The 15,147-nt window shown below is 34.6% G+C and overlaps 1 protein-coding gene across 3 annotated transcripts in view; it reads left to right on the top strand.

Moving 5' to 3' along the window:
- CHD1 (chromodomain helicase DNA binding protein 1) overlaps positions 1-15,147 on the top strand; it is a 70,610-nt gene that overhangs the window by 35,811 nt on the left and 19,652 nt on the right. For all 3 annotated transcript variants that reach the window (XM_005897774.2, XM_070373178.1, XM_070373176.1), the window contains exons 15-24: positions 734-896; positions 1,749-1,901; positions 3,813-3,884; positions 4,674-4,823; positions 7,592-7,740; positions 8,130-8,226; positions 8,341-8,436; positions 9,867-10,043; positions 13,024-13,184; positions 14,450-14,491. In XM_005897774.2, coding sequence (XP_005897836.2) covers positions 734-896; positions 1,749-1,901; positions 3,813-3,884; positions 4,674-4,823; positions 7,592-7,740; positions 8,130-8,226; positions 8,341-8,436; positions 9,867-10,043; positions 13,024-13,184; positions 14,450-14,491 — 1,260 coding nt within the window. The remainder of the gene's footprint in view (positions 1-733; positions 897-1,748; positions 1,902-3,812; positions 3,885-4,673; positions 4,824-7,591; positions 7,741-8,129; positions 8,227-8,340; positions 8,437-9,866; positions 10,044-13,023; positions 13,185-14,449; positions 14,492-15,147) is intronic.

Below are 15,147 nucleotides of genomic sequence, written 5' to 3'. Positions count from 1 at the left end.
ATTCACTTTAAAAATACATTTACTACATAAATTTTACATTTTTGTTATGGAAAACTTCAGACCATATACAAAATAGGATAATATAATAAATTCCATCACTCGAGCTTGGTCTTCAGCTCATAGCCAACCACCCTCACTTCCCCTGTTCTGTTGTTTTGAGACAAATCAGATAAAATTGTTTCAAGTTCCTTCCAAAACTAACCTTGTAAAAAGGAAGAAAATAAAAGATGTTAGACAAGGTAAGTCATGGTGAGAGGAAATGTTACGCATAATTTGCAGTAATAAAATAGCCACTTATAATTTATCTCTTAAGTTGCATGTGTATTGTGTAACTATTTTAGACAAGGCAGTTTGGCTAAACCAGGTATCCTCATGAGGTGTGGGGTATCTGCATTAATTGCCCAGCATAGCAAAATTTGTTGGAAAGTTAAGATAGATTATAAAGTTGACCATTTTAAAAATAAATTTTGGGGTAAAGGATTAATGCACTATGCAGTATTAATTCACTATGTTAAGCCTTTACTGTGTATAGTAATGGTTCAAATAACAATGTGTTGTCATGGTCTTATGAATGAGGTTCATTTAGTTTTGTGAACAAAGTTTAGTCCTTTGTCTTTGGAGTTGAACTTCATAATGGTGCAGTTTTACTTTGGTACTTAATTTTTTTAGTGATTTTAGAATTCATCCTGGTAATTCTGCTATATCATTTTCATAATCTTTTTTTTTTAAACAGGTGGATATTAACTAGGAATTACAAAGCCCTCAGCAAAGGTTCCAAGGGCAGTACCTCAGGCTTTTTGAATATTATGATGGAGCTAAAGAAATGTTGTAACCATTGCTACCTCATTAAACCACCAGATAATAATGAATTCTATAATAAACAGGAGGCCTTACAAGTAAGAATTTTAAAATTTTATTACTTCATGGTAAAGCAAAATGTTTATTTCAGCTTTAAGTGAAAATACCACAATGTTCTAATATATTGGTTAGATGTTCCTTTTGGTTAAAGATGTATTTAAATGATGGTGCTGTTTATTTTTTAGTGTTTATAAAAATATTTTAAAGTTATAATTTATCCATTTAGTCATTTTGATAAATGTTTTGTAAAGCTGATCTAACCATGATCTGTCACACTTTATCCAGCAAAAACCCCTTAGTGTATTTTTTGTTGTGAAAAAAATTTCACAAATAGTGATTTTGCTGAATTTGTGACATGGCAAATGGTAGTCTTAAGGGCATCTGGACCTTAGATCTTCCTCTTCCTATCACTTCTGGAAGACAAATGAAGAGTGTAAAGAAGGCACAATACTACATCCAGCTGTAGTATTGCTTTGAAGTGCTGTCAGTGACATATAAATTAGAAGACACTTCTCACTCTTTCAAAACCTTTGATTACTTAGTTGTTTCTTCTTTCAGTGTATTGTCGCTTAGTTGTTTTCAGCTAAGACTTTTGGAGAAATGCTGTGATATCTAACAAATAGAGTGAAATGGTGCTTTTTTTTAATTTGGTCTCCAGAAAATGCAGCAAAACCTAGGTGCTAAATGGCAAGGAAAATGTAGCTTAAGTCATAGAACAAATTGGTCAAGGTTCTAAAAAATTTTGAAAACATAAATAAACTATGTCAACATTATGAAAATTAAAAATCTTAATTTAAAATGAAGAAACTGAAGTGTTGTGAGACATTTGTTTCATTAAATACAGCTCTTTTAACATGTTATAACAATTATAATTTATTGTTTCCTTATAGCACTTAATCCGTAGTAGCGGAAAACTAATTCTTCTTGACAAACTGTTAATTCGCCTAAGAGAGCGAGGCAATAGAGTTCTTATTTTTTCTCAAATGGTGCGGATGTTAGATATACTTGCAGAATATTTGAAGTATCGTCAGTTTCCCTTTCAAGTAAGCATTTCATTTTGTCTTTTTTGTTGATTTGAATTTTGTCTAATCCCTGGGCATGTTTGAAATTCTTTTGTAAATGAAGAGTAGATTTTATATAACCTATACTCTTTTTAAGAAAATAGATCTGTTTAAAAATTTTGTCATTATTCCTTTTCTTTTTCTTCTTGACTTTACATTTAACAGCAAAACAGTTTTTCTTTGTGTTTCTCTTCTATGTTCAAATTAAAGGGGCAGCCTTATGTATTAGGCTTTAGTCTGAGGAAGGATAGGAGAGAGCAGCACTTCTGGTGTTACCTGAACTGTTGCAGATTCTGAACGTTGTATGCTCATAGTTATTCTAGTGCATAGTTTGCTGAATAAAAATACATGACTTTAGAGAATATACCAAAGAGCAAAAAGGGCTTATATTCCATCTATTCAATATTTATTTTGAAATTCATTCAATATAATTACAGCTAATATGAATATTTGGGCTTCCCTGGTGGCTCAGTGGTAAAGAATCCTCCTGTCAGTGCAGGAGATGCTGATTCAGTCCCTGGGTTGGGAAGATCCCCTAGAGAAGAAAGTGGCAAGTCACTTCAGTATTCTTTGCCAGGGAAATCCCATGGACAGAGGAACCTGGCAGGCTACAGTCCATGGGGTCGCAAAGAGTTGCACATGACTCTGACTTAACAAGAGCAAATGTGATGAATATTTAAGAGTCAGTCTTAGTACTTTACATCTAGTTTATTTAATCCTTAGAGCAATTTTATGAATAATACCTGAAACATAGCAACTAGCATATTGAGCTAATAAATGGTGTGTATTTAGTGCAGACAGTAAAGTAGAAGTAGAATTACAATGATGAACCTCATCATGCATAATCCCTGCTCTGTTGGAGCTTACAGTCTCATATGGGAGACAGACATTAAGCAGGTAATGACAAATAAATGTAATGTTATGACTCTGGTAAGTGCTATGAAGAACAGATGTTGGGTGATATCAACATGATTGAGATACATCTAGTCATTTAGGGGGAAAAGTAAAAAGAGTGAAAGGTTTTACTAGTTGCAATTTTTCATGAAAAACAAACTTGGTACTTTAAAAAAGCTTTTGATTTTGGACTTTTCTTGTTTAGCTGATGTTTAGTAAACACTTAACATAGAATGGGTCAGACACTGTGCAAAGTGTTTTACTCTGTTCTCTCACTGTATGAAGGAAGTAGTACTTCCTGTGTTCATTTACTGAGGAGGGAAACTGACAAGGAAAAAAGGCAAATCACTTGCTCAAGGCACTGGTGAACAGTAAAGATGCTCAAATGTGGGCTGTTCAACTAGAGCCCATGGGGCCCTGAATCAGTGATTCTCATATTTTAAAACAGAGGGCTTTTGCTGAGTTCCTCTTATAGTTTCTGACTCAGTAAGTCTGAAATGGGTCTCAATAATTTGCATTTCTAAGTTCTCACTGATGTGTGGGTCCATAACCACACTGGACTCAATCAGTGCTTTTTTTAAAAACTATGGGCTCTAACCCATTAATGGATCTGAGGATCAGTTTAATGGGTTGTTCAAATGTTGTACTAAAATTTTTTTTTTTTAATGAAATAGATAATAAAATAATGAGGGTATTTCACAGTACACTGTGTCATGAAACTTGCTTTGAGTGTATACTGTGTACCCATTCACATGTAAAACATATTCTTATAGTGGGTCTCAGGTAAAGTGACGGTCAGTGCTATTATTTACTATTAGCAAAAGTAGTTCCGGTGGTTAAGAACACAGACTTTGGAGACAGAATGCTTAGGCATTGCTTTCCTACCTGTAAGTACCTTCTGGTCTTATCAAAAGTAGTGCTGCTTTTTCATACTTGGTTTTAATTGCTTTTTAAAGTTTTGATTCTGTTACAATGTAGTATTTTAATGTTTTATTCTAGAGATTAGATGGATCAATCAAAGGGGAGCTGAGGAAACAAGCTCTAGATCATTTTAATGCTGAAGGATCAGAGGTATGAATGCTTTTAAAATTGTAAATAATTGTTTCAGTCATTATTTTAGTTATAGTTTTTTAAGAAAAGTGTTATTGGTGATGGCCAGTTTTGATTTACAAGTGAGGTTTTAAATTCCATATTATCTGTTAAATATGAGGAATTTTACCCTTTTGTATAAATACTGTTTCAATATAGGACAGTTAATTTGCTTCTAAATAAACTAGCCTGTTTTGATTTAGAATTCTTTATGAATTGTTGTTTATTATTCCCATATATATTTGTATTTGGGAGTCTTGTTTATTGGTTTTGCTAGATACATTTTATTAGCAATTTTAAAACTATGTTTCACTTTTGTTGGTAAAATACCTTTTAAAGAACTGTGTTAATTCAGGGCAGTGTTGGGCCTTCCTTGCTCCACATGGGCTTTCTTCAGTTGCAGGAAGCACATGCTGCTCTCTCGTTGCAGCTCACGGGCTTCTCCTTACAGTGGTTTCTCTTGTTGTGGAACTGGGGCTCTAGGTGTGCAGGGTTCAGTAGCTGCAGCACAAGGGCTCAGGAGTTGTGGCTCACCGGCTCAGTGCTTGCGGCGCACAGGATTAGTGGTCCCACAGCATGAGAGATCTTCCCTCTCCAGGGATCGAACCCATGTCTCCTGCATTGGCAAGTGGATTTTTTTTTACTTCTGAGTCAACAGGGGAGCCTGGTAAAATATTTTTAAATTCAGGAATTCAGTTATAAAATTCTCACATTGATTATTCACAGTCACAGTTAAGAATTTAAAATTGTGCCTTTTATATTTCCTTATAGGATTTCTGCTTTTTGCTTTCCACAAGAGCTGGAGGTTTAGGAATTAACTTAGCCTCAGCTGACACTGTTGTTATATTTGATTCTGATTGGAATCCACAAAATGATCTTCAGGCACAGGCTAGAGCTCATCGAATTGGGCAAAAGAAACAGGTATTTTTTATCCTCCTTATTTTACTATTTCAGAGTCTTTTTTATCATCAGTGTTTAGAATTTATTTCAGTTTATCCTTCTTGTTGAAACATGCATATTGTTATTGAACAGATAGAGTGCAGAGGAGCTTGAATTTATCAGAATCACCTGGAAATTGACAGAACTGAGAAAACTATGCCTGAATAGGATCATGTACTCTTTTTTTGATCATAATTCTGTACACAGCTGTAGAATATAATGTGTTTCATTCAGTATATAAATATATATATTTTAAAATATCTTCATATACTTAACTACTGAAAGGGATTTTGCTTCATACATTGTTCTTTTTTGTTAGCCGTGTACCCATAGGCTTCTCCTTGCAAAATAGCCATTCTCATAATTTTTGTATAACTCTCTGGAACAGTTGTAATAGCCCTTGAGAAAAACCATCTGTCATCTTTTTGATATCTTGGTCCTTGTATTTTAATTACATTTACCTTCATCTGGGATAGTGCCTGAAACTTCTTCAAAGCAGGAGGTGATGAACAAGTAGCACAAAAAGGCTTAGAACATTTTATTTACTTTGTAAATATTCATATTTTCAACTGAGAAATAAATCCATAATATAAAATGAAAAAAATGTTTTACCCGAATAATTCTCATAAAAGAGATGGAAATTTGAAACAGGGATAACAATAAGCCAAGACAAATTACAGACTGTTGAAAAACGAGAAAATGAGGAGATAGGATATTCCTTCAGGTGAGCTGGGCCTAATGTATTTGTGAAGAGACAACATATTTCTGTGTTATGAATGAAATGGGGGAAAGTGATTAATTGCACTGATAGGCAGCTCCTACGTTGAAATCCTCAACACATGGCTAAACAAAACATTCCACTTATGCTACTTAAAGACTTTGACCACCACATCCTCTAATACAGGGTAGAAGAAAGAGGAAATATTAGGAAAAGAACCAGAACCAGTAAGACAAAATACTATAGAAAGCTGTGTGGTAGACCTCTGGGATGAATACCTGAATATAATCACAAAATAATGCAGTCAACTTTCTTTTCATTGTGTTAAAATTCTTTTTTTAAGGTAAGTATATGTATGAAGTATATTTTCATTACTAATGAGGTAGATTCTTGATTATTTCATTATTGATTACGTGTAAGATTCCTATGGTTCATGTACTTGCTATTTTAGTAGTCAGTCAGTTCAGTCACTCAGTCGTGTCCGACTCTGCGACCCCATGAATTGCAGCATGCCAGGCCTCCCTGTCCATCACCAACTCCCACAGTTCACTCAAACTCGCGTCCATCGAGTTGGTGATGCCATCCAGCCATCTCATCCTCTGTTGTCCCCTTTTCCTCCTGCCCCCAATCCCTCCCAGCATCAGAGTCTTTTCCAATGAGTCAACTCTTCACATGAGGTGGCCAAAGTACTGGAGTTTCAGTACTTTCAGCTTTAGCATCATTCCTTCCAAAGAACACCCAGGGCCGATCTCCTTTAGAATGGACTGGTTGGATCTCCTTGCAGTCTAAGGGTCAAGAGTCTTCTCCAACACCACAGTTCAAAAGCATCAATTCTTTGGCACTCAGCTTTCTTCACGGTGCAACTCTCACATCCATACGTGACCACTGGAAAAACCATAGCCTTGACTAGACGGACCTTTGTTGGCAAAGAAATGTCTCTGCTTTTGAATATGCTATCTAGGTTGGTCATAACTTTCCTTCCAAGGAGTAAGCGTCTTTAAATTTCATGGCTGCAATCACCATCTGCAGTGATTTTGGAGCCCCCAAAAAATAAAGTCTGATACTCTTTGCACTGTTTCTCCATCTATTTCTCATGAAGTGATGGGGCCAGATGCCATGATCCTCGTTTTCTGAATGTTGAGCTTTAAGCCAACTTTTTCACTCTCCTCTTTCACTTTCATCAAGGGGCTCTTTAGTTCCTCTTCACTTTCTGCCATAAGGGTGGTGTCATCTGCATATCTGAGATTACTGATACTTCTCCCGGCAATCTTGATTCCAGCTTGTGTTTCTTCCAGCCCAGCGTTTCTCATGATGTACTCTGCATACAAGTTAAATAAGCAGGGTGACAATATACAGCCTTGACGTACTCCTTTCCGTATTTGGAACTATTTAGACTCAAGATAATTTAAAACAGTTTTAAAAAATAATTTGGAAGGCTTAAAGGACACAGGATTATTTGTCATTGTGCCAAAATGTCCAGTTTAATGAAGAATGCCTGATATTCCAGGTCCCAGTGCTCTAAATGCTGGTGAGCCCAATCATTGAGAAAACTAACAGTGGTCCCTGAATGGGAGTATTGTGTGATATAGAACCACTGACTTTGAGAAGCGGGACAAAATCACTACTCATTGAGTTTTGTCTTTTGCAAAGCTTTTTGTTGTTGTTAATGGCAGAGCTTCATCATTAACTTAAACAGTAATTTGTGGAATTTTAGACTGTATAGAACGATGAAACAATCAAAATTAAGGAAACTGGTATAAGTTTGTCATAAGTTTACCACCACCCCCTTTCCCCGCTGAAATATAATTTTAAAAATTACTGTCATTCCTTTAAAAAAAGAAAAAGCAAACTGACCAAAGTATAAGGAAGGACATAGTCTCAAATAATCTTTAAATTGAGGAAGCTTTTTTGCTTTTCACCAGTCAAAATTTCATGTTGGATGAATTCCCGACTCTAACCAGTATTTGGGCATTTATCATTAGCAGAATGAATCATTACAGTGCTTTAAATTCCATTGTGTGTATCTTTACAGGTGAATATTTATCGTCTGGTTACAAAGGGATCAGTTGAAGAGGATATTCTTGAAAGGGCCAAAAAGAAGATGGTTTTAGATCATCTTGTGATTCAAAGAATGGACACAACTGGGAAGACAGTACTACACACAGGTTCTGCCCCTTCAAGGTAGTTACTTTTCTCTAAAATAAAAAAAAGTTGTTACATTATCATACTATGCTTATTTTTCCAAAATGTTACATAGTGTAAGCAGATCACTGAAGTACTGTGTTTAGTGGTGTTCTTCTGTGTTTCAAAGCACTGAGGTAATTCCCGGTCAGTGGCATACATTCAGTGAGTGCATGGTTTCACCATTCTAATTTTGTAATCTTGGGGGAAAGCCCTAGGCTTCAGGTTCTTTAGTTTTAAAATAAGTATGCTAGTAATCTTTTCACTTTTCTAACTATGTCATATTAACTGTTATAAAGGTGACTATGCCAATAATTCATGAAAGTGCTATGTAAATGTTAAATTTGTGACTGTTAGTATTAAGTAATTTTTGTTTTTTCTAATTTTAGTTCTACTCCTTTCAATAAAGAAGAATTATCAGCCATTTTAAAGTTTGGTGCTGAGGAACTTTTTAAGGAGCCTGAAGGAGAAGAACAAGAGCCCCAGGTAAAGAAAAAAAAAGCTTGTCTCAAAATGTGTCATTTTTAAAACTATAAATGTAAAATGTATATATCTTAAAACATGATAAAGCATATTTAAAGTAAAGATTTCTTTTTCTAGGAAATGGATATAGATGAAATCTTGAAGAGGGCTGAAACTCATGAAAATGAAGCAGGACCTTTAACTGTAGGAGATGAATTACTTTCTCAGTTCAAGGTAGATTTTCTTTTTGAATTTTTCTTCATAATTATATAAATGGAGAAGGTGGGATTTTTCTTTTGTCATTTAGTGTTTTATTCATCTTTTTTTAGGCAGGATCAGCAGGGTAATCTTAAAAAATGTTAAAAACATCTTTGTCTTAAAATTTGCAATGATGTATAAAAATTTTTCTTTCTTCTTCTGACAGACTAGCAGTGAGTGACATGATTTGAAATCATTTTCATAACTGAAGACTTTTAGCTGATTTTTATTGCAGCAGTTTTTGACATTAGATTAATTTAAGCATTATCCCAACTAAGAAAACACAAGTAAATCAGACAGAGTAAGCAGTCATACTGATAGATACCCCTGGGTTAGGTGGTTTAGTTGCTAACTCGTATCTGACTGTTGCAACCTCATGGACTATACTGACAAGAAGACTAGAGTGGGTATTCATTCCATTCCCTTCTTCAGGGGATCTTCCCGACTCCAGGATTGAACGTGGGTCTCCTGCATTGCAGGCAGCTTCTTTACCAACTGAGTCACCAGTGAACCCCACCCCAGGTTAGATGCGAGCTAAAAAGATTGCAGGGAGTCCTAAAGCAACATAAGTCAACCAGCCCCAGAGTAAAGTGTGTGCCAGTTGTTTAGCGTAAAAAAGCAGATTTCTCTGCATCCTAGCCATTTTCCACAAGGAAATGGCTTTTTAAGGATCAATTAATGTCATTCCTTCATTCAACAAATACTTACTGAGTACCTGCAATGTGCCACACACACAGAGCATAGTTTTCTTTTTTTCCAATTACCTGTAAGCTTTAATGTCCCAATATTGGCAGTTAACCTTAAAGAGTGCTTTCTGTATACCAAACTCTGCACACTTCTTTAAATGTATTGTTATTTAATCCTCACAAAAGTTAGTATGCTGTTACTAGCTTTCCTTTTTTAGAAATGAAGAAACTAGCACTTAGGGAACCTAAATAAATTTATCTATGGTCTCTGAGCTCCTTGTGTCTTGTCATCAACTCTTCAGGTATTTTTTTTATGATCATAAAAACAAGAATATTGGGTTGTTTTATAACACTTTGTGTTTAATGGACCGGTGTGGTAATTACTACAGAAGGTGATTTAGTGTGATATTCTATAAATTTGTTGTTACTCTGTTAACTTCCTCTAGTTCTATTATAGTAATAATTTTGTTGATCACCAGGGCAAAAGAGAATCATTTCTGGAAGATAATTCTTAGAAGTCATTTGGTTTGATGTACTTTGACCTCATAAAGAAATAAACTCAGCTTAGCAATCATATTTGGTTTAACCTATAGTCATATTCATTATCCTAGGGCTATTTGTTATCTTATTCCTTCCTGCTTCCTTCCTGCTAAGAAAGAAAAAAATGTAAGGATGAATAGTTCTTTAATTTTATTCTGCTAAAATTCTGGAATTTATCAGGTGGCCAACTTTTCAAATATGGATGAGGATGATATTGAGTTGGAGCCTGAAAGAAATTCAAAGAACTGGGAAGAAATCATTCCTGAAGATCAAAGACGGCGATTAGAAGAAGAGGAAAGACAAAAGGAACTTGAAGAAATTTATATGCTCCCCAGAATGAGAAACTGTGCAAAACAGGTGACTTTTTAATTTAAAAGCTGTTTCTGTACTATAAAGAGTATTTATTTACTCTTGGACTACCTCTTTTATGAGAAATACTGGTGCTTCTTTTCTTGTAATGACTTCCTCGGATTTAATAATGCTTGTCTCATAAAATTAGTTGGAAAGTGTTCCTTCTTAACTATAACCTAAATTTTATAAATATACAACTATCAATATATTTTTCAAATGAGTGTGGTTGGTTGTTTCAAGAACTTTGTTCATTTTATCCAAGTTGTTGAGTTTATGGGGCATAAAGTTATTCATAATAATACCCGCATACTATCCTTTTAGTGTTTATAGGATATTTAGTGATTTCCCTTTTTTTCATTCTGTTAACGAAATTAAAAGACACTTACTCCTTGGAAGAAAAATTATGACCAACCTAGACAGCATATTAAAAAGCAGAGACATTACTTTGCCAACAAAGGTCTGTCTAGTCAAGGCTATGGTTTTTCCAGTAATCATGTATGGATATGAGAGTTGGGGTGTGAATAAATCTGAGTGCTGAAGAATTGATGCTTTTGAACTATGGAGAAGACTCTTGAGAGTCCCTTGGACTGCAAGGAGATCCAACCAGTCCATCCTAAAGGAGATCACTTCCGAGTGTTCATTGGAAGGACTGATGTTGCAGCTGAAACTCCAATACTTTGGCCACCTGATGCGAAGAAACGACTCATTTGAAAAGACCCCAATGCTGGGAAAGATTGAAGGCGGGAGGAGAAGGGGATGACAGAGGATGAGATGGTTGGATGGCATCACTGATTCAATGGACATGAGACTGAGTAAACTCCGGGAGTTGGTGATGGACAGGGAGGCCTGGCATGCTGCGGTCCATGGGATCACAAAGAGTTGGTCACAACTGAGCAAATGAACTGAACTGATTGGCATTTTTTTTTCTTGATCGTTCTAGCTAGAGGTTAATTTTATTCATCTTTTCAAAGAGCCACCTTTTGGTTTTATTTTTTTATTTTTCTGTTTTAAGTTTCATTGATTTCTGTATTTTTTTTTTTCTTTCTTCCTTCTTTTGCTCTCCTTATAAGTGTCTAAAGATAAAAGCTTAGATCATTAAGACTTTCCTTTTCCAGTAGCTTTTTTTTTAAGGTCCTGCTTTTTCTGTGCCCCTTGAGTTTATGTATGTATGTATGCTGTGCTGGGTCTTTGTTGCTCTCAGGCTCTTCCCCCTTTGTCGCAGTGCACGGGCTTCTCGTGGTGGTGGCTTCTCTTGTTGTGGACCACAGGCTCTAGGGTGCTTGGGCTTCAGGAGTTGTGCCACTTGGCCCATTGCGTGTGGAATCTTCTTGAACCAGGAATCGAACCTGTGCCCCCTGCACTGGTAGACACAAACTCTGGACCACCAAAAGTCCCAACATTTGCATTTGATGCTGCAAACTTCCATTAACCACTGCCTTTTCTGAATTTCCTAAATTTTGAATTTGTTGTGATCTCGTTTTCATTTATTTCAAAATACTTTGTAATGTCTTTTGTGACTTCCTCTGTAACCCATAGGTTTTTAAAGAAGTGTGTTGTTTAGTTTTCAGACATTTGGGGGATTTTTCCAGGGGTCTTCATTGTTGATTTCTGTTTTAATTCTCTTATGGTCAGAGAACATACCCTGTATGATACGAATTTTTAGAAATTTGTTGGTGTTTGTTTTATGGCTCAAATGAACAGAGTGTTAGATTTTTAAATAATGGTAGCATATTAAATGGTAGTGCCATGCCAAGCTATATTGGGTCCTGTGGCAAGAGGAAAAACTTTGCATTAGCTTCTGATTTTTTAGAATACTGTTGTATTTCAAGATTATGTCTTGATTGTTGAATTTTTTGTTATCTCCTTAAATTTTGAGTCTGAGGCAAATGAACACACCCCAGACTCTGTCCTGCCAGGTTTGGTTTTTCTTTTCCTACAAGCATATTAGGTCTTCTGTGTTCTCAGTTCTGTAGGTGAGAAAGATCTGGCCAGGCTTCCTGACTGTCCCCTCAAAGGTGACTCTCTTTCTCCAGGCCTTCACCATGAGGGAAAGTTTTCTCTAATTTCCAGCCCCATTTCCAGTCTTTCTCATGAGCCCCTGGTGTGAGTTGGTGGAGGTTTGTGAAGTGCCTGCGAGTGGGTGGGTGCAGGTTCTCCCTGTGTCTTTTGTCCCTAGGAATCCTCTCTTCTCATGGCAGCTCAGTCTTTAGCAAATGTTAGCTGACTTTTCTCTTATCTTCTTGTGTGGTACTTGACGTCTACCATTCATCCTCTTCACAAGTAAGCCAGTGTTCAACTTCCACCTCTTACAATCTGTATTTCCTTACTTTTATCCTATTAGATTGCCTTGCGATTTGATGTGTGTAATAGAAGTTAATGTTTTGTAGATTAGATTTTTTTACTTTTATGATAAAAATGGCTTTATTGGCTAGTGTTCCTTTTTATTTCTGCTATCACGAAAAATAGGAATGATATTGCTGGGTTAGCAGAATGATCATTTTTAAGACGTTTGATGCAATATCAAATTGCCTGTTGTATAAATACCCATCAGAGGTGTTTGACTCTGTTTTTCATTACCAGTACCAGTATTGGCTAGTATTAGTTAGTATTGGTCAAGTTGATGGAGTAACTTTAATTACACTGCATTGTTACTTTAATTCATGTTTTTAAAAATATACCAGGAAGTTGTATAATTCTGTTTGTTATTTAATTAATCACTGTTAATAACCTTTCACATATTTTTACAAAAGGACTATGGATATTTTCCTGCTGGTTTACGAGAATGTTCTAAGCATTAAGACTATTAATATAACTCTTTGATGTTAATCTGCTGTATTTTTTGGAGTTTTTTTTTGCTTTTTAATTCTGTTTATAGAATATTTTTTATATGTACATGTTAATTTTGTCAATCATAATACTTTTGTTGCTCTTAAAACAGAAGCCTGTTTTACCTAAACATGGGCAAAATTTTGTTTTCAAATTCCAGATTAGTTTCAATGGAAGTGAAGGGAGGCGCAGTAGAAGTAGGAGATACTCTGGATCTGATAGTGATTCAATATCAGAAAGAAAAAGGCCAAAGAAACGTGGAAGACCACGAACTATCCCTCGGGAAAATATTAAAGGATTTAGTGATGCAGAAATTCGGCGGTAAGATGACATAAGACCATTTTTACTTCAGCTTGGTTTTAATAGGGGGTAAAATTAAAACAGAAACTCCACAAAACATAAAGTTTTAGAAGAGGCAAATATAATTGTGTGGGGATTGGGTGGTTCTGATTTTGGTTGGTATGAGTAAAAGATGAGTTTGGCATCTATGCTGTGTTATTTATTGTTACTCTATTTGGACTGCTAAATTATTTTGGTTTTATTAATGTGGTTCAGAATAGTGGTCCTTTTGAATGATGAACGTATACTTCAATACAATATTTATTAAAAATTCTCACTGTATATGACTCCCAACATTACTCTTTATGTGGGAGTAATTTAGTTCCATATTTTTCTAGTTTTTTTACAATGGGGTGATTGGTTTTTGAAAATAACCATGTTAAAAGTGTTTGATATGTCCAAATAGGAACTGAGGTAAGATTGGCCTTACAGATAAATTGTAGTTTTCTTTCAAAATATATTTATTTATATATATATACACAGCTTTATTTATGGAAGATGGGATAACAGCTTATTTTGTTTACTGTGTAATATTTTTGTGTATGAAATTTGTGAAAGGTTGTTCATTGTTGTATTTTCAGAGTTTGTTGTTTCTTTCAAACTATTGTAACTCATTTCTTTTAAATCATAGACCTGTCTGATAAAGTTCTTCCTTATTTTTTTCTACCAGAAAACTAAATATATGTTAGATTTTATTTAGGGTACTTTTATGGCCACCTGATTTGCTGGACTTTCTGTCTTTAGTTGAAGAGACAATGCAACTTCTACTTTTCCTGGATATTTTCCCTCATCCATCAACCACTTGGGTAGCTTTGTTCCTAAGTAATACTTATTTTTCCACTGTTGGTATAATGCCATATATCTGATTTAAAACTATATTCAGTAAATTTTTATCAACACTTGAAATGTGAGGTGGTGTAATATGATTGAGAATTCTGGAGACACTTCCTCTGATAGCCTTGAACCTTTTTTGTCCTGTGAAAATAATAAAGTAATTTCTAAAATAAAATTTAGCTTCTATTGTTTTATTTATATTGGTTTCTAAATATCATCCTGGGTGTTAAAATATGTCTTATCTTTATTGATATCTAACCTCTTAACATTTTGATTCTAGCATAGCTTATTCATTTTTGTTAGTAATAGTGCCTTGAATTATTGATAATATTTACACTAACAAGTATTATTTCTGTATATCTATTTTGTAACAAATAGTGAAGCCCACATTTAAACCCGTTATTTTCTGTTAGGTTTATCAAGAGTTACAAGAAATTTGGTGGCCCTCTGGAAAGGTAAATACATTTGTCATTCTCAATAGAATTATAGAATGTGTCACATGCTATCAGTTTTATTTATACTATTCTTAAATTTTCTGCAACAAGTTTTTACAAAATTAGCCTGTAAAAAGCAAATTTCAAATAGATTTTTTAAAGTATTTTAGTACTATCCTTTATTCTTTCTGGTCTCTAAAATTTTATCTACAAATGTTTTCTATAAAATACATGGATTATAAAACATTTGCAGTTTTATAATTATACTTTTCAAATGCTTTTTCTTACCTTTTCCTTACAATCTTATAAAAATAGCAGATTCATCCATAGAGAGGCTAAGTTGCTAACCTAGCCTCTGACTTCAGAGACCAGACTTATCAGTTATTCTCAATAACTGCTGTAACTACTATCTCAGGTATAGAGTGGCAGAGACTCAAATTGGATTAATTCTATTTTTCTCCCCCAAACTCCACCTTAAAATGGGATATTTTCTATTTTATTTTGAGAGGACCTGTATGAGGTTACAATGGAATACTTACATAATTATTTTAGATGAAGAAAAAAATGTTTTGAACATTTATCATTATTTATATTATCTGCTTAGTGTCTAGTAATAAAAAATTATAGAACTTTACTCTTATGTATGTTAAATGGCCTCATTTTTTCCTGCATTTACC

Source organism: Bos mutus, chromosome 7 (genome assembly GCF_027580195.1).
Source record: "Bos mutus isolate GX-2022 chromosome 7, NWIPB_WYAK_1.1, whole genome shotgun sequence".
NCBI lineage: Eukaryota > Metazoa > Chordata > Mammalia > Artiodactyla > Bovidae > Bos > Bos mutus.
The sequence above is the reverse complement of the archived record's forward strand: the minus strand, read 5'-3'. Positions and strand labels throughout refer to the sequence as shown.